General features: G+C 40.1%; 3 protein-coding genes across 8 annotated transcripts in view; 2 read left to right on the plus strand and 1 right to left on the minus strand.

The window, feature by feature from the left end:
• Positions 1 to 10,539, plus strand: part of myo1ea (myosin IEa) — a 43,312-nt gene extending 32,773 nt beyond the window's left edge. The window contains exons 16-29 of one of the 3 annotated variants that reach the window (XM_056747286.1): positions 349 to 430; positions 690 to 796; positions 1,310 to 1,408; positions 2,311 to 2,455; positions 4,213 to 4,327; positions 5,064 to 5,233; positions 5,399 to 5,544; positions 6,286 to 6,432; positions 7,474 to 7,631; positions 8,203 to 8,295; positions 8,410 to 8,614; positions 8,755 to 8,787; positions 9,485 to 9,654; positions 9,764 to 10,539. In XM_056747286.1, the coding sequence (XP_056603264.1) occupies positions 349 to 430; positions 690 to 796; positions 1,310 to 1,408; positions 2,311 to 2,455; positions 4,213 to 4,327; positions 5,064 to 5,233; positions 5,399 to 5,544; positions 6,286 to 6,432; positions 7,474 to 7,631; positions 8,203 to 8,295; positions 8,410 to 8,614; positions 8,755 to 8,787; positions 9,485 to 9,654; positions 9,764 to 9,840 (1,747 nt within the window). In that variant the 3' untranslated portion in view covers positions 9,841 to 10,539. The remainder of the gene's footprint in view (positions 1 to 348; positions 431 to 689; positions 797 to 1,309; positions 1,409 to 2,310; positions 2,456 to 4,212; positions 4,328 to 5,063; positions 5,234 to 5,398; positions 5,545 to 6,285; positions 6,433 to 7,473; positions 7,632 to 8,202; positions 8,296 to 8,409; positions 8,615 to 8,754; positions 8,788 to 9,484; positions 9,655 to 9,763) is intronic. The other 2 variants (XM_056747295.1, XM_056747304.1) reach the window with 2 other exon arrangements.
• Positions 10,540 to 11,251: 712 nt separating this feature from the next.
• ccnb2 (cyclin B2) lies at positions 11,252 to 13,637 on the minus strand. Its single transcript, XM_056749572.1, has 8 exons — positions 13,481 to 13,637; positions 13,025 to 13,141; positions 12,678 to 12,944; positions 12,436 to 12,594; positions 12,130 to 12,366; positions 11,891 to 12,031; positions 11,702 to 11,812; positions 11,252 to 11,631 (listed from the first exon to the last, which is right to left on the minus strand). Exons 1-8 carry the CDS (start codon positions 13,496 to 13,498, stop codon positions 11,521 to 11,523), a joined length of 1,161 nt encoding a protein of 386 aa, XP_056605550.1. The 5' UTR covers positions 13,499 to 13,637; the 3' UTR covers positions 11,252 to 11,520.
• A 685-nt stretch (positions 13,638 to 14,322) lies between these two features.
• The window catches only part of rnf111 (ring finger protein 111), a 39,485-nt gene continuing 29,491 nt past the window's right edge, over positions 14,323 to 24,316 (plus strand). For all 4 annotated transcript variants that reach the window (XM_056748136.1, XM_056748152.1, XM_056748144.1 and 1 more), the window contains exons 1-2: positions 14,323 to 14,722; positions 22,891 to 23,881. In XM_056748136.1, the coding sequence (XP_056604114.1) occupies positions 22,960 to 23,881 (922 nt within the window). In that variant the 5' untranslated portion in view covers positions 14,323 to 14,722; positions 22,891 to 22,959. The remainder of the gene's footprint in view (positions 14,723 to 22,890; positions 23,882 to 24,316) is intronic.

Raw genomic sequence — 24,316 nt, forward strand, 5'->3', positions numbered from 1 at the left:
AGTCCATATGTTCACATGTACGTATATTACTTTATGAATATAAAAAGTGCAGTAGTGCTATAGAAAGGAATCCAATAATAACATGCTCAAACTATAAAACTTTAATTTAAAGAGGTTTAAAGGCAAATAGGTAGTATGTGTGAGATTAAACAGCACAGGTAATGATGAAGTCTATAACAATGTGCACTGTGGCTCACAGGAATTCAAGTGACCCTGCTGGTTTGCAACAGAGACATTCAAAACATTCCTGTCTGTAACCGTCTGTTTCTTCTGCTGTATTCTTTACTCAGTCTGTCCCCATTCCACCACTCTCAAATCATTCCTGTCTGCTTTGGTTCCCTTCACTAGACCTTTCATCCGTGCCCTGTTTCCAGAGAACCTCAATGCTGATAAAAAAGGAAGACCCACCACTGTTGGAAGTAAAATCAAGGTGAGATGAAATGGGGACGTATCGGTTTGTTCGATTCATGTGTTTGGGCACAACTTTGATCAATTTCCTGACTGTAAATGACAGTTTTTACAGTATATTTGAACTTTAGATCTACACCACAATTTACATTGACATTTCTGATTGTACTGCCTGAGTGTCATTAAGTTAATGATGTAATGATGTCTTTTCAGTCTTATTAAAATAAATAATAGATTTGAGGAAGTTGTATCACACCCTGTCTTTGTTTTATTAATGGCAGAAACAAGCCAATGATCTGGTGAGCACTTTGGTGAAGTGTACACCTCACTACATCCGCTGTATTAAACCCAATGAGACAAAGAAGCCAAGAGACTGGGAAGAGAGCAGGTGAGAGGCTGAAGTCATCATTTGATCACATTCTTGTGTTTACTTTTGTATCAGAATTAATCTTCTAAGCAGCACATGCAATAAACTGAGAATTGTGAAGGAAACCAGGATTCATGTTTTATTTCTCAGCATCCTGACAGTTCTTTCACCTTTTTTGTTTACTTCTCCTGCCCTTTTTCCTCCTCGGCCATGGTGTTTTTGGAATGAAACGTGGTATGAAATGTTCTGATCCGGTGTGTTGTATTGTTCGGCCTCTAATGGTCTTCCTGTTATGATGGTTTGTGAGCATTGTTCATGTTGGGCAGTATAGCACTCACACTTCATTCTCAGGATGTGTGCCAATGAGATTCTTATTTATCTATTTACATTTCACATGGACAGCCTGATGGGGAACTACCAGAAATGCCTTATTTGGCAATGAATTTGTCACACGCTCAGGAGTATTTGAGGGGCTTTTTGATTTGTTGCCACAAGCATTAAACTTCCTTCCTTCTTCTCTCTCTCTCTTTCCAGAGTAAAGCACCAGGTGGAGTATCTAGGTCTGAAGGAGAATATCAGAGTTAGACGTGCTGGCTATGCTTACAGAAGAATCTTTCGCAAGTTCTTGAACAGGTAAAGTCAAACAGGAACGAGAGAAGGGAAAGATAGAAGACACAACAGGAAATCGCTTCAGGAGGAGTCACTTTTATACAAATAAATTTTGATTGCTCTTTTGTTTTGGGGAAAATAGTTGGCATTAGGATCTAAAGCTGACTGGGTGTTCTTTATTTTGGTGTGTGGTGGATGGGCGTCATTGCTTGGATAAGAGTGCCAAGAAGAGCTCTGAAATGTTCAGGTTGAGCCAACAGACACAGAGAGTCTGAGCTTAAAGGGATAGTTCACCCATAAATCAGGTACCATTTACTCACCCTCATGTCATTCAAAACCTGTATTTGACTCTTTCTTCTGTGGAACACAAAAGATGATATGCTGAGAAATGTCTCCATAGATTATGTCCGTACGATGGGAGTCAATGTTTTTCAATAACCAACAACCAAAAATATTTACTTTTGTGTTCTGCAGAGGAAAGAAAGTCATACAGGTTTGAAATGATATGAGGGTGATTAAATGATGAAATGGTTACCAGTTATGGGTAGGTTGAATCATATCAATCTTTGGTGTGAACATATAAGGAGTTCATTTTGAACTTCACCCTGTCAGTTGTTTATCTTATACACACACTCACACACCACATATTGACACAAAGCTCCATTATCAATCATTGACTATCAATGAGCCATTTTGTATGTTATAAATATGTTTAGGCCCATATCATTTATTTTAGAGGATATGCTTTTGCAGATTTTAGTTTTTCCACACAATTTGATCTCCAGTTTTTATGAATTACTTTATTTTTCATTTTCATTTGATTATGTGATGGCTTATATGTCTCTGGACAGGTGTGGACGCGTGGAGTGTATCTTTTCTCATCAATCATCAATATAATGAACTTAATGAAGTTGATTCTGTAACAGGTACGCCATTCTCACGAAGGAGTCATGGCCGACGTGGCGTGGCGACGAGAAGCAGGGTGTGCTGCACCTCCTGCGCTCCGTACACATGGACCAGGACCAGTATCAGCTCGGACACACCAAAATCTTCATTAAAGCCCCTGAGTCGGTAAGATCTGAAGAAAGATCTACTAACTCCCACATCACTTGTTGATCACTTGAAATGTTACTTTATGTACTTTTATTGCCAATACAGTCAATAGAAATCCAGCAGTACACAAACCAGATTCAAAATAAGCACTTTAGATCATTGTCTTAATATGCGACATTAACACTGCATGCTTCATCCTTTGTCGAAATAATACACAAGTAACAGTTTGTCCCTATTGTCAGCAAAGCATTGAATGCACTTCCATGCTTTGGTCTTGCTTCAGAAAGGAAACGTAAGAGTGCGTCTTTGTCTCGCGGACACACAGCTAAGCTCAGAGCAGCCATGAATAGCGTCAGTCAGCAGGGAGAGAGGAGGAACTCTTGGTCAATCCCACGTCAGCACTGTTAGGTCAACATTACTCTGGAGCTGATACACAACTGCAACGCTATGGTGCTAAAGCAGCTCCTGTTATGTCCAAGACACTTTTGCTTTTTCCACTGTGTGTGTTTTTTTTTCAGGTTGCTTATGAAAGCACTGCTTATGGTTGAACTGTGATCTCACTATTGACATTTAGATGTACACATGCACACACACAGATAAAGAATAAGGCTCTGTGGCTCAGCATGAATGCACCAGATTATCCAAAGATGTGTGATTTTTGCATGGAGATGTTAAAACTTGGCCTTCTCTGTGTGTGTGTGTGTGTGTGTGTGTGTGATTAAATATGGGAGGAACCAGTTTTGAACTGCTTAGCTTCTACAAACAAGAGTCCTGACTCCTTATGAGATAAGGTGCTGACACGAAGTAATTAGTTCTTGACTAAAGGAATTTCTTTAGGAGGAGAGAGTGTTCATTTAGGAGATGCTCTGCCAAAAGAAACTCTCTGATCCTGAAGAGAGCTAATGAAGACCTCTTACACACTGTTTGCACAAGATATTTTAACAGGGTGAGGTAAACTGCGAAGAGATGTGCAGGTTATATTTCATCTCTGAATATTAAGAAAAATGTATGCAATTGTAATGAGCAACCATTTGTAATAGTAATTCTATATCATTTTGGGTGGGGTGGGAGATTTCTGGGACACTTATCCAATATCAGAGAACAGTATGTCAATGGGGCATTTATGTGCGCACACGCGTTTGGTGTGAGTGTGTGTTTGTTCGTGTGTGGGATGTAAGACAGAGTCCAAGAAGGGATTTCATTGTTTTTGCCCATAATATCTAATCAGTCTTGTGCCAAATGTGCCAAATGTGTAGGGGGTGTGTGTGTGTGTGTGTGTGTGTGCGTGCGTGCGTGTGAGAGAGAGAGAGAGAGAGAGAGTCTATGCCAGGCCTTTGTCTTAATAATAGGATCTGATGTTTAGTCTAGAGAACAGCAGAACTGTGGCAGTGTGTTCTGAGAACATACAGGAAGCAGAATGCAGATCACTGCTCTAATGATACCAGTCATTGTGTTCAAAGCATCACGGGTCAGGATACAGAGAGAAAACACTTTATTTGCTTAGCGCCATGCTAACAAATGAAAAATCTGAAAGAAAGAGAGATAATACAAAGAGTGACAAACAGGGCAGGTGTATGTATCGATGTGCCATAATGGCCCCTTACTCTTCCATGGTGTTAAAATCAGTTGAAAAGTTTTTTTAAATGGTATTTTTCTATTCAGGTTCTATTTCTATGTGTGTACTATAGACTAAAGTGTTTGCTATCACATTAGAGTTTAGCAACTTACGGTGTTCTCTATCTAACATGTGTTTATTCTGTTGTGTGTCTCTAAAGCTTTTTCTCCTGGAGGAGACGAGAGAGCGCAAATTCGACGGTTACGCCAGAACTATTCAGACGGCTTGGCGAAAACATTGTGCCCGCAAGAAATACGTTCAAATGAGAGAAGAAGGTGAGTTCTGCTGACTTGTCCAAAGACAAACATACTATGAGAAAAAGGAGAACCAATGTTATCATAAGAATCAGAAAGGGGAAATCATTGGTTTTTCCCTTTATTGTTTGCATTTTGACCTCAGCTGCTCCGTTAGCTTGAATTATTGTTATTACAGATAAAAATAATATAACACACACAAGATGAAAAAAAAAACCTGTATAAATTTTCATGGTCACAGAGTATTAACAGATGACTCGGAAAGACCACTAACAGAGATACCACGTTTGACATGTGCCATCGTAATAAAATGGTATTCTGTAAAATGCTTTTGGTGTACAATGTAAATAAGGTTTTGACCTTAGTAAGGTTAAACAACTTATTTATTTAGTGGGTTGACATGTTCCTTGATATTTATCTTACATTTAAAATGTCTTGTACCCAAATACCATCCTGGTACATGATATCCTTTCTTGTTGTAATAGATGCAGCTGACCCAAAAAAGGAATATTTTGTCAACATTTTTAATCGAGTTGTTTCAAACCTGTATTCATTTTATGGTTCAACTGAACACAAAAGAAGATATTGGGATACTATGGTAGTCAATGGTGCCCTAGAATGGTTTGGCTTCCTAAGTTTTTGTAAAAAAAAAAATGTGTGTTCAACAGAACAATAAAATGTATACAGATTTGAAACAATCTAAGGGTGTGTCCCTTTAAGAATTTAGGCACTAAAAATAGATTCTGTCTCTTCCTAGCCTCTGATCTGCTGCTGAACAGGAAGGAGAGAAGAAGACACAGTTTGAACAGAAACTTTGTGGGGGATTACATAGGTATGGATGACCAGCCCGAACTCAGGCAGTTTGTGGGCAAAAGGGAGAAAATCGATTTTGCCGACACCGTCAACAAATTCGATAGACGGTTTAAGGTGAGCTATGTCCTTTGTATATCTTTCGCACGACAATCAGTAGGCTACTGTTTCATTGGCAATTATGAAAAATGTTACGGCCTACGGCTCTAGGCTATAGGAACATGACGTGCACGATTTGAATTCATGTATGGATGTCTAACTCTATCTTCATCTGTTATTCAGAGCATTAAGAGAGACCTGATCCTCACCCCTAAATCTGTCTACCTGATTGGAAGAGAAAAAGTGAAACAGGGCCCTGAGAAGGGACAGGTGAAAGAGGTCCTGAAGCGTAAAATCGATGTTGAGAAGATTTTGGCGGTTTCCCTAAGGTACGGCTTTTGTTTGGGTGTAATAGTTTGCTAAGCACAGAAACGTCAAACCTGGTAAATTTAATGCAGCAGCAAGTGCAAAACTTTGGAATTGAACGTGATATGACACTTTTTCAATCATGTGAATAAGAGCAGGAAATCTGTGCGTTTAGCCTCCCTCCTGTGTGTAAAAATGCCTTGCACGGACATTTGCAGAATTACAGAAGTACTAGAGACATCAAAGGTCCAGTCTGTATGATAAACCCTCATTGACTCTGTGTTTCTAAGACATGTTGAGTAAAGGTTGTCTGTGGTATATAAATCCTGCTTCTTTAAATGGTTTACAACAAAAAGATTAAACATTCAATCGCTTTCGTATAGTAACCAAAAGAATCACCATCTTACAAATAAGGCAAAAGAGTAAGTGGCCTAAATTAACCATGCCACCACCCCCCACAACCTTAAATTCATCCTCGATTTCTGTTTGCAAGTGGGGGGTTGTTGATAATGTGAACCAGGTGTTGCTGGGAAGGGAGAGTTCACCTTGTAAAAAACTCATTATAAAAGACTTAAGTTTATAGAGCGATGCAGAACGTCTCTGCATGTGTTTCAGTCATGGAAACGCTAAGAGCTCACATGTCACTTGCGGTGTCTGTAGAAATCAAAGATCCTAATGTGACTCTGGTAGTCTGAAATGAGAGTCTGTTCAATGGTCAAACAATGTTTTTATATTTGATGCATTGATGTTCCTCTTTTAAACAGCACAATGCAAGATGACTTCCTGCTCCTGCACGAGGAGGAGTATGACAGCCTGCTGGAGTGTGTATTTAAGACCGAGTTCATCAGTTTACTGACACGCAGATATGAAGAGAGAACACAGAAAAAACTACCTCTCAAATTTGGCAACACGTAAGTAAACATGTCTGTCATGTAGCATAAATTTCGTAGTTACGAGACGTGCTTAAAGGGACAGTTCACCTCAAAATGAAAGTTCTGTGTTCATTTACTCTCACTCGAGTTGTTCCAAATCTGTATACATTTCTTTGTTCTGATGAATTCAAAAGAAGATATTTGAAGAATGTAGGAAAGCAAACGGTTCTGGGGCACTTTTGACTACCATTGTCATCCTAGCCTGGTAATATCAAACTCTGGTACTTGGCTTTGCTTCGTAGAAAGAGCCTGGAAGGGCATAATTGACAAGCGTTTACTTTCTTGTACCTGTAACCCAATCACATGACGTTTGGTTATGACGTATGTTATGAGTCGGCTCAGCCGCCTCGAACTTGTAAACACAGGTATGGTTCGAAAACAAAACCATCGATCGAAATAGCATTGAGTAAAAATGGCTGTGAACGACTTTTGCTGATTATGTGAAGTAAATCTACACATCCACGGTACAATAAGTGCTTCTAAACTAATGTTTGACAGTAGAGACAAACAAGAAAATCTTTGCAGCCAACTGTCAAAGTGAGGATTAGTTCAGTTAAACAGAGTTCTACGTTCATTTCGAGTCTGTCGGAAATGCTGAAATTTAACTGCAAGATTACAGCACGACATGGCAATATTCAAGGACTGAAAAAAAAAGGAGACACTGACCTGGTAAAAGGGCGCCAGTTCGTCCTCGACAGATAAAAGAGACCGAGATACACCCTCTAAAACCTCTAAAAAAGCAGAGGAAGGCCATGGACTTGCAGTGTCACAGAGGCGGGTTAACCACTACAATGCCTACCCACTACTGTACTTTTACTTGTTTGCAAATCTTAAATTTGGCGCTTAGAGTCTATGTCGACTGCTGATAATGCCGGAGCCGGAGATAATGTGGGAGCTGGTTTACTATATCAGACTGAGTACAGCAGCAGACTGTACTGAAATTGAGCGGAAGTGCAAAGTCTGAAAATCTTGTGTTATTGGTGAGATATAAAAGTAAACGACTGATATATCCTCCTCCAGGCTGGAACTCAAACTAAAAAAAGAAGGATGGGGACCCTGGAATGCAGGAGGATCCCGACAGGTGCAGTTCATTCAAGTCCAGGGGGACGTAGCTGTGCTGCGACCCTCAAACAAAATGCTGCAGGTCAGCATTGGACCGGGTCTTTCCAAGAACTCACGTGAGTACTGACTCGAGCCTGTTATTTACAAAATGATTTACAATATCTACATGCATGATTTAAAGGGATACTTACCCCAAAAAAGAAATAATTATCATCATGTACTCACCTTCCAGTCCCAGATCATTATACATTTCTTTGTTTTGATGAAAACAGATAAAGATATTTGGAAGAATGCTTATAACCGGACAGATCTTGCCCCCCCGTTGACTACCATAGTAGGAAAAAATACAATGATAGTCAAAAGTGGCCCAGAACTTTGCTTTCCTAAATTCTTCAAAATGTCTTCTTTTGTGTTCGGCAGAATAAAAAAAATGTTAAAGAATTTTTTTTCTCTACTACGGAAGTCAATGGGGGGCAAGATCTGTCTGGTTATAAGCATTCTTCCAAATATCTGTCTCTGTGTTCATCAGAACAAAGAAATGTATACAGATTTGGAACAACTCGAAGGTGATTAAATGATGACGGAATTTTCATTTTTGGGTGAAGTATCCCTGATTAACATACCTGATTTTGGTATAAAACGTAACGCGGAAAGTTAATCATATAACAACTAACAAAACTCATTCAGGTCCAACTAAGAAGGGCTTCACTCAGAGTCGCACCAACAACGTGACCAGGGCACACCACCACGCCCCAGCACGTGTCGCACCCGGCCCTCCAGGTACAATCTAATCTAATACTTTGTGGAGACTAGCATCAACACATCTAACCTGTCTCTACAGTGCGTTAGTCTGATCAAACAATGTTAAGCAAACAAGTGTGATTTTTCCAACAGTCGCACACCAGAATGGTGGACTGAAGAATCAAGCTGCCAATCAAAGAAACTCTCAACATCACAACAATCAAAGAGCTCCGTCGGGAAACACGACCCGCCCGTTCCTACCCACTACTGTCAGTCAACTCAAAGACAGGAGCAACAGACATGCACCCCAGCAACCTAACCTGGATATCCTGAAAGTACCAGAGCCAGGTGCCGCAGGGTGAGATGCGCACAACTATACTTTTGAAATTACCGGAGAGCATTTATTAACATTGTCTTGCTGCAAGACAAGGATTCATTCACACGGACGAAACCGTGAGCTGGTTTTGAGTGTAACATGCATGTATTTCTTTACCGTAGCAGAAATCGACAACCGTCTGGAAATGGAGGAATGTGAGTCTGAGCATGTGTGTAGTTTCTGTTAGGTGGCAGTGGTTGTGGTTCATTTTCCAAGAGGTAGATTCACACTAAAGATGCCCAACTCCAAATCCAAGTTTGTGTGCTTGGGTCTCCATTCACTTTTATTTAAAACATTAAATAGTCAATCTGTTAACAGTTAATCTTAATGTACTTCATTTGGATTGTAGTCATGCTTACTAGTAAGGGAGCCAGGCCTTTTCTGGACAAACGGTTGAGGAATTTGGATTGGGCATTTTTTTGCATTTTTCTCTGCTGTTATCATGATGGGAGTCTGTTCAGACAGCATCATGAAGGCCGAAGGGTGGAACAAAAAGGCTTCATCACAACAGCTCGAAAAATCATTCAACCAATGGCTTGGGATGAGGTGGTGGCTCAACTGAATTAAACATCAGGCATTAATATAGAGATCAATCCAGGCAGACTACTGTGAATAAACTTCTGTCGCCACCTTGTGGAGAACACGTACACTAACATTGTAAACTCAGCTAACCCTTTCACGGCAGCTATCACAATTTGAGACTTGAGCTATATGGTTGGTTTCTGAATATCAAAGTTGACTTCAAAAAATGAATTCCACGTGTAGCTTATAATGCATGCTTTGCATTGGTGCAATTATAATATGGACAATATTTCTCCAGTTCTGTTAAAATCCTCTGTGCTTTTCTCCAAGTGCTCACAGGCAGCCCACCAACAGGCCTCCTCCAGGAGCCGGCCGTCCCAAACCCGCCCCCAAACCCAAGCCCCAGGTCCCTCAGTGTAAAGCTCTTTATGCATACGACGCCCAGGACACGGATGAGCTCAGCTTTAATGCAGATGACATCATTGAAGTTGTAAAGGAAGGTAAGCGAGACAGTATACAATGGAAATGGGTTTGTCTGAATATTTTATTTTGTACTGTAACCATGAAATAATGCTTTAAATGTAAGCATGTTTGTATATTTATGTCTAGATGCCTCCGGATGGTGGATAGGGAGACTGAGAGGCAAACAAGGCTTATTCCCAAACAACTACGTGACCAAGATCTAACCTCTCGTGCCGAAATGTGGGGACCAGACTTCATGAACCTCAGCAGACTCATTTGACAGTAAAAGACTAATTTAAGGAGGGGAAACGAAGGAAAACGTGGAATTCAGAAAATGAAGGAAAGAGGTGTGCCATGGCTGCGGTTTACTACCCATGAGCTTACCAGAAGTCCAGCGTGCGGCCGTGTTCTGAAGAGCAGACGTCGGCCACTAAACTTTTCTCCAGGGCGCTAAATACTGAACTGTCCCTGTGAGCACTGATCAAAACTATTTATTGTATTTATAGCATTCTAAGATTTATTTTGGACATGGTTTGTTCATCAGTCTTGGATATTTAAGGTGATCTTATTTCACTTGAATAGATGAAGTAGCCATTGTATTTGGGAACAGGCTTTTTTATTTTGAAATTAATAGATTTTATATGTACATTAAGGTGCTTATCTTTAGTCACCCGCTGTTCTTTTATTTTTCAATTTCTTGTCAGAATTGATGGTTTTTAGTGGGGAATTACTTGCTGCTAATGACCGTTTTACCATGTTATTGCCTTTCATGTTCTAGTAAAACCAAATGTATATAAAGCACTGTAACTCTTAAAAACCATGGTCTGTATGCTTTGTAAACTTAAACCATCCTGAATGTACCGTTGTTCAAAATATGAAAACAGTTCTGTAAATCTCAATTTGATTGAACGATAATACTTTGACTACTCGCATCTGTTCCCAATTTACGGTATGGTATGTCAATGTAGTTATAAAAAGAAACCTTAGTTTTAAACCCTTAACATAACTGCCATTTAGACAGACCTGTATCTCAAACTATGAGTCGAATGGGTTAAATTTTTCATATGGTACCAAGGGCTTTCCCTAAAACTCAATGGTTTTAATACCACCATTGTATTTTTCCATGCTCATGCCAGCCTATTTGTGCAATATGCCTGTAAGCAAGTAGATGACAGTTGAAATTCATTTTAAAACAGGTCTCAAATATACCACATATGTACAGAAAATAAGGGTTGCAGTACACTCATGTTCAGAATTTAGAGGTTGCTTTCCCGACAGGGTTTATGCAAAGGTCCAGATTTAGAATGTTAGAGTTATCTTGCTCCAACATAATTCATCAATTTTCAGTGTAATTGTTTGTCAAGATGCACGCAGAAATGATTTTTATAAAGTCTTTTAAAAAGGATAGTTCACCCAAAATTGAAAACTCCCTGCATGTGGTTCCAAATCTTATGTCTTGGTTCTTTATAACACCAACTATTTGGGAGAATGCAAGTAATTAACATATGAGGCACCATTGACTTTATATGCCTTTCCTTTAAATATCCTAATTCAATTAAGGACTAGGCCTGGCTTAAGAACCACTGTGCAGGAAAACAACCCTTAATGGTGTAAAACACTCAAGACAGGACCATGTCAATTTAACTTTGGATTTATTTCAAGTCATGAATTAGCATAAAGATACAGCACCAGCAAGTTTAAAAAACATTGAAATGAACGGCAAGACCTAATTTAAACCCTCATCTTAAAATTTAATCTTATTAAAAGAATACAAACAATTTATTAATACAGACAGTCCAAGAGCTATATACATATGTTTAAAAGCAGCAGTCCATCTCCCAAAATGGCTGACACAAAATAAAGTGCAGGTTGATAGTCCTTTTCCACAAACAAAAACAATCTCCTTAAGAACTGGTCGGCAGAGAAGCAGCCAGATCCTTTACGAGTGAAGATTTCAACTGGGGAAGGAGGCTGATCTTCATTAGCCTACTGCTTGAATACTTTTTCTTCACAGTCTGTAAAGGTGGTAAACGTTAGACAAGATTTCTTAAAAATACTCCCACTAATGTGTACCAAATGGCTTACCACATGCTTCGTGAGCCCTTCGTTGACGTTAACAACATTTTTGGCAATGTGCTGCATGATGGGCTTTAAGTGAGCCTCATCATATGTGGAGTAGTGTTGTTGGGTTGGTGACTAACATAAAAAAAAAAAAAACCAAGTTAAAGAGGGAAGAAATGAGAAACTAGGGGAGGAAAAGGCTAGGAGACTTACCCATTTTTGGCCATCAAGAACAAGTTGAGAGAGGCAGAGTGCAGCAGCAGCAGTCTCAGAGGGGTGATAATGGACCATGTCATAGTCGAGGAGCATCAGTTCAAGGAAATATTTAGCAAGGGTGTGCTTTTCTGCATCCGCCTGGAGAGCACACTATGGTTAGACGACTTCAACCCAGAGGCAGAAAAACAAAAACCCTGCATCACCACATTACCAACTTTTTGAACAGGTCTACATACATTCCCAGCCTTTGAAGCTCTCCGCAAAAAGTGAAGGGGCAAAGGACGTCCAAGTTTAAAGTTCAGCTCACTTAGAATCAACATCTCCATCTCTCGAATCTGGGCTTTCGTGAAGGCGTCATCAGCAATGTAGGCAAAGTCCCCGACCATTGGCACATACATTTCCTCATATTTGCAAGCAACCAACATTGCAGTGACTCCCACTAGCTGTAGCTTTTTACGAGTCACTGGTTGGACCTGAAAAACAAAAATGAGTATAACTGAATGCTTCAGTACTGCAATTCTTAATATGGATTCACCACGTACCTGGAGAAAACGATCAAGAATGGCCACGGTCATGAACAAGGTTTCCTGCAGCAGCTGAAATCTTGAGTGCACCTGAATCAGCCAGTCAACAAGCAGAGCACGCATCCGCCCGTTGATGTCATAACCACGCATATAACGGGGACGAATGGACTGCTGAGCCTGTAACAGGAGAGCAAATCTGCTGTAGCAGCCACAAGAAAGCTTTTATTCCTAAATAAATTTTAGGCTATAGGCAAACTTACCTCAACGTGTCGCAGATATGCATAGATGTCCTTTACATACTCGGGACATAACTGGGGCATGTCAGCATCACCTTCATCAATATCTTCGACTGGAAAGAGGGTGTTGGAAAAGGCTTGACACAGTTCCTCTTCCTTCATACTGACATCAGCTTGAGCTGGGAGTAAAACTGGAGCTGGTTGGGGGACTTCCGGCGGTACCTGGGGACGTTTGGGTTGCGCAACAGCTGGCTGGGCAGATGGCTTTACAGGTGGTGCAGGCTGACTTTTCTAAAAGCAAAGAATAATTACGTGTCGCAACACAGGTGAAACTCAAAACACAATGCACAGTGTGAGGAAACGTAACATACCTTGGTCTGAGTTGGTTTGTGCGCAAAATTGGAAAGTTCGCCGAACACCGCTCTTCTTGCACCGCCGTTTACATGCCCGGCTTTGCCTCCGACGAACATGGGGTTGTTTGCATTGCGCTATATAGGTGAAAATTAAACGGATTAAAGTTTAGTACCTGGAGGAGCTCAAAGCACATTCAGACATACTGCGCTGTGATAACGTTACATCACCCAAGTTGACCTCGTTAATGATAACGTGAATCAAAAAGTGAAAGCTCAATTCTAAACGTTACATGGAAACATTAAATCTCACAATATGCATCAACACAAAATGCACAACTAAAAGACATATTCACCATTTTACAAAACCAAACACAAAGCTGTTGCGGGGTTACACGACACATGCTAATGCTAAAAACGAACACATTAGCGTGCCTTCTGGCTACGGCAGTTTCTGCAAAAACAAAACATACTTACTAAAGAGTGCATTTCCATGACTGATCGACCCTTGTGTAACTCTTGCTTAGATTAAAATATAAAATGTTAAAACTCGCCGTTCTTCCTTGATAATCCTTCACTCAACACAAGTTGCTATCGACAAAGGCCTTCTCGCGATTCAAATACCGCTCGGCGTTCTCTGATTGGCCACCACCGCATTGCATCCTCAACGTCTATTGGTTGGAAGCAGAGAGGATGCCTGTCAATCATCTTTAATTTCATGTTAATCATACGTGTATGGAAAATAATGTAAACAGAGTGTGAGTCGCTCACGGTGTTACGTATGTGCAAATCTATATCTATATAGGTACAAATGTAAACCGTCCGTCAAAGACGTTTACCTTTGAAAAGCGAACAACGTCAAAAAGAATATGTAAAAATATTACAAATCTATAATAACTATACATATTGGGGTTAATGCTATATGAAGTCATGGCTGTATTGGGGTAGTCTTTAAATTTATACTTAATTTGTTCATTTAAAGAAATAACTCATAACATCCACTTTGCTGATATATATCAGTTGTTGAGATATAATGAGCGCTACAACATTTTGCCAGCAGAGGGTATTAAGCGACAACGAGCCCTATTACAACCATTTACGCCAATACATTTGTTCCCAAAATTACTAAAGAGAACTGCGCGAATACACAAAATATAGTGTCTGAACGCAAGAATAATTTGTGAATTAATTAAATTACGTCATATTTCTGATTCCATCAAGCATTTGGAAAATGTTCCAGGGGAGTCGCAAATGATCTTAGAATGTCGTAAAGTGTCGAAACGCGAGTGTGTGTGTAGCAGCGCTGCCTCACATACACATACACACACATAGCAGCGCATTAATGGACACCGCGGATCGGCAGGAATGGGGACTCGCAGCCGAGGGCAAACGGGAAGGAATTTTTGCCACATATCACCATTAGATAAGATGCCCTCTCCGTACTTGTAGCTCACCGTGGCGTACTTCGTGTGATATTCTAAGTGGCGCGTATTTTCTCGTATATTTAAGGCGAAATCGTCGAAATAAACGTCAGTTAGCGGGGAGGCTAAAGCGCTGGGCCTCTCTCTCGGGTTTGTGAGACTGTCAGTTTCACACAAGCCTCCGCTGACGTTCGCTCGCTTCCCCGATACTTTTCTACTTCTCTCGACGAATATTGGGGTCCGTATGCTCCGGGAAGGACGTTAAGGCTTACAGTGACAGTTTTGTGAAGTGTTCGAGGTAAGAGTCGATGTGTGTGTTTGTGTTGATGGCAAATGTAAATTGGTAAGAGCTATTGTTTGACTAACAGGAGAGGCTAATAGCCTGCCGCTAGCAGTTTCAGTAAATAGAAGCAGAGAGAAAAGTGTGTGCTTGCCCCATAACACCCAGGCTTGATGGGTTACTGACAGACAACATTGATAGTCACTAATTTTAGTACACGTTTTTTTATGTGTGCTTTTCAGGATGTGTTTGATAAACTGTAGTGCTGTCTGATGTTGTGTTGAAGGCTTCTCGAACGTGAGAACAACATCAACATGCCATTGATGTTTTCATTTATTTGTGGCTTATTTGATCTCCGCTTAGTCTTAAAAGTGAGTTTTTTTGGCGCTTGTTATTATACCGTATGTTGTCATTTTGGTTGGAAATAGAAAGTACGTTTTGATATGGCCTTTTTAAGACGGAATCGTCGTCAGTAGCTCCTGTTCCTCGACCAGCCAGCTTATTTCAGATTCAGATTCCAGCCTTTTTAAAGGATTGCTGTAAAATGTAACATAAAGACAGAAACGTGTGACCTTAGTCCATCATAACGTGCGTTGTTGGTTCAGTAACCCATGATTTAAGAAATAAAAGGGATTGGATTTGAAAGTGAGCATGTCACAAAATGATGCCCTTTGCTCAGTCTTTTGTTCATGACATTTTTTTTTTGTTAAAAGAAATGAAAACAGTCACAAGTTACAGAAATGTCGTTTTTAAGGTAATGATAACTTTTTATTTATTTATCAGTGGTCAATGCCAGTAGTTGCGTAAATGGATAGTTAACACAATAATACAAATTACGTTTAGGATTACGTTTTCATCCACTAAATGAAAATACTATCATCTTATAAAGAATGTGTGTGGGAAGTTTCTTCAGAATGGTATTGAATGGGGGGCAGAACTATCAAACAAGGGGATAAAAGTAATCCCTGTGACTCAATAAAAGGCAGGTGATACCATCATCAGTTTGTATTATGCCATTATTATTCACTCTAAACTCTTTGACAGGTACAATAACACGACAATTATGCACGATTCATATTTCATCCTCAAAATAATATGTTACGCATATTTTTTGTCATGTGACTCATTAAAGACCAAGCCGTCTACCTTATATGTATTACTGTATATGTAATATTTGCCTGGTGATGTTTTAATGAAGAGCTTTAGCAGCCATCATTTCATTATTTTGTGCTTCATATTTGGACATTTTTCTCTGTTTTACCAGACTGTTGTAATATCCCAGTGGATCAAGTTAAATTCCTGAATTAACTCCCTTGAATTGCAGAATCATTGAAATTGATATAATGTGGGCTAATGTTAAGCGAAATAGCCTGCCAGAAAAGGAATTAATGGACTGTTAAGTGTGAAACAATGTACTTCCATTGTTGAAATATGCATAGCAGAATGTTTATATTTACAGCCTTCTTTGGCATTGGTTCCATACAAGCAGTGTAGGAATCTGTTATTTATTATTGATGTGTATTGACTGGAAAAACCTGACTTTTGCTCTAATAATTATTTGCCAAATAAATTAACTGCAATGTTGCAGCTACACGTTTAAAGAAGTGTAGCCTATTCAAACAAAAAGAGGTTGGCGTTTCATAAACAAGATGTGTGGTGAATTTACTGATGTTCTCCAGTGTTCAGGCCTGTGTCCCTGCTATTGCTAATGACAGATCAACTCAACATAGATATACAGAGCAGTCCTTGGGGAAGGAATTAAAACAGCCCCCCATAATCCCCTATCTTCTGAAATCTGTATCCACCTTGGTGTCAAGAGGCACTGCTGCAATGGGCCCCTCTGGGGCAGCATCATGTAGAAGAGAGTGCTCAAAGTGTGCTGCACTTTGTTCTATGGCACAGTGGTACATCACAGGTTGACATGATCTGCCTTTGAGGACCCTGGGAGAGAAGTCTGGCGCAGAAACAGTTTAAGCTCAAATTTTTCTTGATAGAGAAATGCTTGATGTAAGAGAGAACATTTGGCCAATAAAATCAATTGCAAAAAGTTTATGGACATTATTGCTTGGACCATTGTGTGGACTATATTTGTAGTAACATTCAGAAGAATTACAACCACGTTATTCTCATTTGATGCAAGCCTTTGTTAATTTCCTGATCTTGCGCTGTTTATTTACGTTTTACACTCACTGTCTTATTTATTGCAAGGATTTATTTTAAGACCCTTTTCCTTAAGGTTTCTCTTTATATATCAGAGAGTTTTTTATGTTTAAAGTGTTTAAAAAGCAAATTAACAGGATTTAGGCTTTTTGTTGTTGTTTTTGCTTTTAAAGATAATGAAATAAAAATATATGAGTGTTTTTCTTGGTTCCGCTTTTGTAAAACTTGATATTGCTTAACATCAGTGGGTCATAATTAAAGTTAGCGGTCTTGATAGAATAACAATATTACCATGGCTACAGTAAAACATTTTAACTGCCGTTTCTTGGATCAAGACGAAAAGAGACACTTTACAGACACTTTTTTTGCCTTTAAACTTATTTAAGCAAATTTGCAAAAGGTTAAAGTTAGGAATGCACAATAAATAAATAAATGGTATTTTTTTTTATTTTATCGGCCGATAATATAATGTATTCCGATGTATAAAACCGATAAATCTTAAATCATTTCCCTGTGTTAAACCACTTTATCTGCACGCTGCTTGCAGTTAAATTTAGAGCTGCACGATAAATCGAAAAGAAACCGCACGCGGTTTGGCTGTGAAAGATGGCCACAGAATCTGCACATCTTGTAGAAGCGGCCAGATCATTCCACATAAGAAAATACCTTAAAAAATACTGGTACTTACAATGTCTTTATTTACAACTTTACCTCATTCAGTGTGGGTGATTTCCATTGAAAACTAGAGAAATCCATTGCTCTCCTGTCTACCGTGAGGCTGGGAACATTGTTCTGTGTTGGTCTTTGCAGCCAACAACAGAAAAGTTTGTAAGCTTTGCTACTTTTGCCATGGTGTTGGAACTTCACACCTACGGAAAAAAATTTGCGGTGGCGCAATGGTTTTGACACGTTCAGAACAAGGGGCGGAAGAACAGCTGCTTGCATCATAAAGAGAGCGATTTCTGAAGCGCTCGTTTTCTCACAGGCTTGCAGTGATAGGGTGACATATAAAAGTTAATGATTTGTCATTTTTCACGTTTTCTGAGTTTGCAAATGCACAAGAGACCCGATTTTAGCATTTAAACACAGAAAGGTCTGTTTTTCAGAGGAGTGACGTTTGCTCTCTTCGGTTCATTGAAGACCACTCTTGCTGCTGCATTCTGGATCATCTGTAGAGGTTTGGTTGTCCTCTAGAAGTCCAGCCCAGTAGCGCATTGCAGTAGTCCAGTCTGGAAAGAACAAGAGCCTGGACTAGGACTTAAGTAGGGTGCTCTGATAGGAAGGGTCTAATTCTCCTAATATTGTAGAGGATGAATCTACAGTACCGCGTGGTGCTGGCAACCTGATCTGGGGCGTTGAGCTAATCATCGATCACCACTCCCAGGTTTCTGGCCTTTCTTGAAGATGTGATGGTTGATGAGCCCAGTTGAATGGAGAAGTTGTAATTAGTCTTTCTATCGGCCGGGATTACAAGCAGGTCTGTTTTTGCAAGGTTCAGTTGCAGGTGATGGGATTTCATCCAAAGCAAGATGTTGCTTAGGCATGCTGAAATGTATTCAGAAACAGTCAGGCTAAAAAGACAGGTGGAGTTGTGTATCAACAGAGCATAGGGATGTCATGTAAACAGAAAAAAACATCGGACCAAGCACTGAGCCCTGAGGCATCCCTTTGTCGAGATGTTTGGACTCCGAGACCTCACCTCTCCAGGATACTGTTAATGAACTACCTGAGATGTAAGACTGGAACCATTGTAGAACCATTCCATCCCATAGCCTTGAAGGTCGACAGGAGGATGTGATGGTTAACGGTGTCAAAGGCGCAAGATAGATCTAGTAGGATAAGAACAGATGAGATAGAGGCGGCTCTTTCCAGTTTCAGGGCTTCAATGACAGAGAGCAGCGCAGTCTCAGTGGAATGACCGCTCTTGAAACCAGACTGGCTGCTGTCCAGGAGGTTGTTCTGGGTGAGAAAGGATGAGAGCTGGTTACATACAACAACACATTCAAAACTTTAAGGAATGAAGGGGAGGAGGAATACCGGTCTGTAGTTTTCTGACAGTGCATGAATAAGATTGGGTTTCTTCAATAGTGGGGTAATAAAGGCCTCTTTCAAGAGTGTGGGAAATGTACCAGTGGTGAGAGACGAGTTGATAATGTGGGTCAGAGTGGGAACAATCCATTAGGAGATGGCCTGGAGGAGATGAGTGGGGATGGGATCTAGCGGGCAGGTAGTCGGGAGGTTAGATTTGCACCACTTTCAAAGTGGATGTTGAAGTCTCCAAGTACCACAAGATGAGTACCATCCTGGAGGAAGGATGACAGGAGCGCATCCAACTCCTCCAAGAAAAGTCCAAGCTGACCTGGGGGACGATAGATAACTACAACATGAGTTTTAAAAGGGTGGACGACAGTAACAGCTGGAGACTCAAAGGTGATGTTGTCGCATGAGGGTCTCAGCTGTTTGAGTTTCCAGTCGTTAGGAATAACTAGACCGGTTCCTCCATGTTAAGCAATAGCTGTGATGAAATCTGCTTTGTTTACAGCAGATTGGCAGTTCAATAAACCATTGGAAAATGTAATTGAGGTAGGGTCGCTTTGGATAAAAGCGTCTGCCAAAAATGACTAAATGTAGTGGTGGATGCTGAAAGAGTGGACAGATTATTCGCATGGCGTGGCCTTCTGTATGATACCAGTGATTTATGAGTTGTAGTGACAGTAGGGATTTAAAAACACATAATCAAAAACGGGGAATAAGGAAAAACAAATAACAGGAAGAGAATCAATAGAAGTGCAAAAAGTTATTACTGAGGTGCAATAATCAAGTGCCTAGTCGGTGTCCTTGCTCTGTGGAGTCGCGCAGGTAGAGTCGATGGTCTTTACACTCTTCGGTCTTTTTAGCTATGAGGGCTGCACGCGAACGCTGCCGCGGTGGTTAATCACACTTCAATACCCATCCGATTTCACGCAATTTAATTAAGCAGGACACGTCTTCCAATATCACCCAATAACATGCGAAACCAGGACGAGAACAAACGCAACTTCAACACGTGACAAAGTGGTTGTGAAAAAAGCAACAAACTTTGTTTTAACTCAATAACACCAGATTAATCAATTAATCAGTTGATTCTTCAGCATCAAGAAACTGCTTCTCCCACAAACTGGGCCGATTACAACAGTTTAAATACTTTAGCTTGTGTTGGACACGCCTTCCGATATCTCCCAATGACACACGAAACCAGCACGAGAACAAACGTGATTTCAACACATGACGAAGCAGTTGTAAACAAAGCAATGAAACTGCGTTTTAACTTAATACGACATTATTAATCAATTACACTTACACGCTTCAGTTGATTCTTCAGCTGCAATAAACTGCTTCTCAGATGGAGCAGAGTTTCCCACAGATCACAGAGTCGCACTTCACAAACAAACTGCGCATAAAACATAATCGCAGCCTTTTGCAATTTCTCAATCACGATAGCCACATCAATTTAATTACGATTTGAATGGGAATTGCGATTAATCGTGCAGCCCTAGTTAAAATACAGTACAGTACTGATCTCATTCACTTACTGCTATTATCAATACATTGCTGATGTAAATACAGTATGTGGATACAGTGTTTTTGAACGTGTAAATTATACAAAAGCAAATTGTTTGAATCAGACTGCTGCCTGAATGCTTTCTACCTTGAGACCTGTTAGACATGTGGCTATTGAAAACATTCTTCTGGAAGAACATCTATATATTTTTTTATTAAATATACCAGATAAGTTTGAAGGATAAAGCATAGTTAAGTAGTTTAAAGTAGGCTTGGTAAATGATTTAAGGGGAAAAAACAGAACTAATAGTTATCTTGTTTTCCGCAGAGAATGTTTCAAATATAAGCAGTTGTCCACTTTTTGCCTTTCGTTTCAGTCTCAGGAAATTTTATATTAATATTTAGATACTGTATATCGGCCAATATATCAGTTATCGGCTTCCAATTTTAAAGAGTTATCGGTAATCCAAAATTTACATATCGGTGCATTTCTAGTTAAAGGTGCCGTATTTTTACTTGATACATTTATGTAGACTTAGACATTATTTTGTTTCCTCAGTATAAACATTTGACAGTCACATCAAAGGGATAGTTCACCCAAAAATGAAAATTCTGTCATCATTTACTCACCCTCACCAAACAGATCTCGTCCCGCATTGACTCTCATAATATTTTTTTTTCCTACTATGGCATGTTAATGGGGGATGATATCCGTAAGGTTACTGATATTTTTCCAAATATCTTACTTCTGTGTTTACCAGAACAATTTTATGACGATTATACAAATATAAACCGGTTTGAAACAATCTGAGAGTGAGTAAATGACGTCTCTTTAAATGTGTTTATTAAAAAATAATCCCATACCTATAGAACCAGTAATCTTAAAATGAGTTGTTGACCTAATCTTTTTTGATGTGTTTTATGGTGTGACACCAAACATTTAGAGAGAACTCACAAAGAAGATTGATCTCTCTTGTGCTATTTGAAACAATATAAATTGATTTATTATTAACAGTTTGTTTAGAAAATTTTTGCTGTCACATTTTGGGACACATGTATGGAATATTTGTCAACTACCCCTATGATGGTACCAAGACAACCTGATTCAATTTGTAGATCTGTGGGACAGTTTTCTGTTAGTGCATAAATGATTCAGTTCTTTAAAAGGATAGTTCATCCAAAAATGAAAATTCTGTCATCTACTCGAGCTCATGTAATTTTTACTTGCATAAATTACTTTGTTTCGATGAACACAAAGAAAAATATTTGAAATTATGTTAGTAATTATCAGTTCCAGGACATTATTTACTACCGTCGTAGGAAGAATTTAATGGTAGTCAGAGGTGCTTGAGAACTCTTTGTTTTCCTAAATTTTTCAAAAAAAATCTGTCTATGGTAGTGGATTATGTCCCATAACTGAAAATTGCCAACATTCTTCCAAATATCTTTCTCTGCCTTCATTGGAATAAAGAAATTTTCCGGTTCAAAACAACCTGAGGGTGAGTAAATTGTGGCCAGTGGCTGCTGTGGAGGGTAAGGCTTTCGGGGCATAGTGCCACACCGGGGGAAGACATGTTAATCAGGAAGGGGTGAAGAAACATTAAAGCGTAATGGGATTCTGGTGAATGAAAGTGGGATGGGAAGTACAGCCAGTTTTTGATTAAAGTGAGAAAGATGGTTGTGATATGAGGATAAAAAGGGGTTAATAATTAAATGGGGGAATAGTTAGATAATTTATAATGTGAAGAGGAAGAGGCTTTGTGGACGTTGGTAATCATCACAAATGTTTTGGTCAGTGATGTATAAACACCCATTATACAAGCAGGCGGTAGTCTAATTTGTGAGTATTTTAATGAGCTTGCATTAATCTAATCCAAATAACTGCGTTATATAAGGACCAAGATTGAGGAGCTGCTCTTTAAAATACACCTGCATTGAAACAACAACAAACAGCTGTCCCTTATTAAAACCCACATTGTGTAAGAGATGTGGGATGATCTTTTCAGATGCCTTTGTTTCAAGAATAATGGAAAGCTAGGTGAATTTTGAAAAAAATGACCCTCAGCCTCATTATCCTGTGTGTGGTAGATTTATGTGTGGTAGGTTTATGTGTGTAATCTTTTGCTAGAGGTGTTAAGCAGTTCCTGAAACGTGTTCGATTCTGTCTATACACTGTACAAGGGATGACTTTTCCTTAGTCACAGTTTTCTTTCTTCTATTAGAGCCTGATCAGGACTGCTTGGATAACAATTTTGCCTGACTAATGCTTTACCAGAATAGGATGCTAACCAAACAATCACTACTATGTCAGCACTAGTTTTTGCATTGGAAAGTCAGTGCTATGCTTGTTTTTCATAGCTCTGCCCCATTCCACCACTGTTTGTGTTTTTGTCATTTTTAAATCATCTTATTTTCATTGTTTATACAGTGTATTTTGGTCTTGGGGTCAAGGATCTCATTCTCAGTATATTTCCCATATTTTGCAGATTGCTGTCTCCAATGGAACCGTATGACTCCGCTTATTGAGCCTCGGTGGCGCATGCAAGCTAGTCACTATGAAGAGTGATATTCCGTTAGACACACGCCGCAAGCAGGAGACCTTGAAGGGTCCTCTGGCTAACCCTGAACCCATGGAGACGGCCAAAAGCTTCCCTCCTGAGATGGAGGTGATTGGCAAGGCAGGAAGCAATTTTCCATCTCCTCTATGTGCTGAGACCAGGCACCGGGCTTCACGTGATGCCGCAGGTCGCAGAGACTGCGAAAGAGGTCTATCTGGACGCAAAAAGCGCAAGAGCCAGCAGCCCGGCCCGTCGTATTGTTCTCTGAAGGATGGGCAAGTGAGTGAAACACCCCTTACTCCTGCCTGCCATAGGCCGATGCTGTTAGATCCACGTAGCGAGGACGAGAGGAACCCAGAGTCCTCGTTGAGCGACTGTGCCTCCTCGCCCTCCTCCAGCCTTCGGTTTGGTGACTCGGACACTCTCAGCTCAGAGGAGGAGGGCGGGCACACAGGTGGTTTAATGACAGTCAGACCGCAGCAACAGCTCAAGTCTCCTGGCTCAGGCTCTACCGGCAGTGCCGGAGGTGGTACAGGCACGGGAGTGGGCATGAGGCCCCTATTGGCTCGGACTCGTGCCAGCAGGTCGCATAAGTGGGCGCGGCTTGAGCCAGAGACCAATCACGTGAAACGTCCATGTCTTGGCTCACGCAGGCCGTTACACAGGAAACGTTTTGTAAAGGGTGGGGCAGGAGGAGGGGCCCAGCGGACTCCAAAGCAGAGGGAGCGATTAATGCTGCAGAGGAAGAAACGAGAGGTGATCGCACGGAAGAAATACGCCCTCCTGCACAGTACCAGCAGCTCCAGCGAGGAGCTGACCTCTAATTCCTCCTCTCCTTCCTCCACGGAGGCAGAAGATGAACTCTATGTGGATGTTAGCAGCAGTAGCAGCCAAGCCAGCACTGCCGCTGTGGCCTCAGGTAAATCACTTATTCTACAGTACTTTAAACATTTTTAAACATTGTTTTCACACAAAAAGCAGTGTTTTGTTATTATGGAACTGCAGTAACATCTTTATCGTAGGTGTATTTTTCATGCATGGTTATTTTATTAAAACGTATTATTTAAAGATAATGAGTGTGTTAAGAAATAAGATAAATTAGCAGTATTCAACTGGATGCGTATTCTTGCCATAGTAGGTAAATGCTTACATACTCTTCATACAGCAGCACGTTTGCAAATTTCAGCCCTGTTGTGTTAAACTTGTATGACCTGTTTGAATGTTATAGCTGTGATATTTTGTCTTGGACGACGTAAGGTTGTCCTTGTTTTAGAATTGTCGTTAAAAGCTGGTCTTGTGTTCCTAACACTCATAGATCTCTCACAAAAGTCTTGTTTCCAGCTGTTAGTTGTTC

The sequence above is a fragment of the Triplophysa dalaica genome, chromosome 1 (genome assembly GCF_015846415.1).
Source record: "Triplophysa dalaica isolate WHDGS20190420 chromosome 1, ASM1584641v1, whole genome shotgun sequence".
NCBI lineage: Eukaryota > Metazoa > Chordata > Actinopteri > Cypriniformes > Nemacheilidae > Triplophysa > Triplophysa dalaica.

Bases quoted from the DNA above. Each gene is read 5' to 3' on its own strand.
- ccnb2 (XM_056749572.1), bottom strand. The intron at 12,945-13,024 runs GTATGTTACGTT...CTTTGCTTTTAG, and splicing joins ACAAACCAACTCAGACCAAG to AAAAGTCAGCCTGCACCACC. The intron at 12,367-12,435 runs GTACGTGGTGAA...TTTGTTTTTCAG, and splicing joins TTCTTGATCGTTTTCTCCAG to GTCCAACCAGTGACTCGTAA.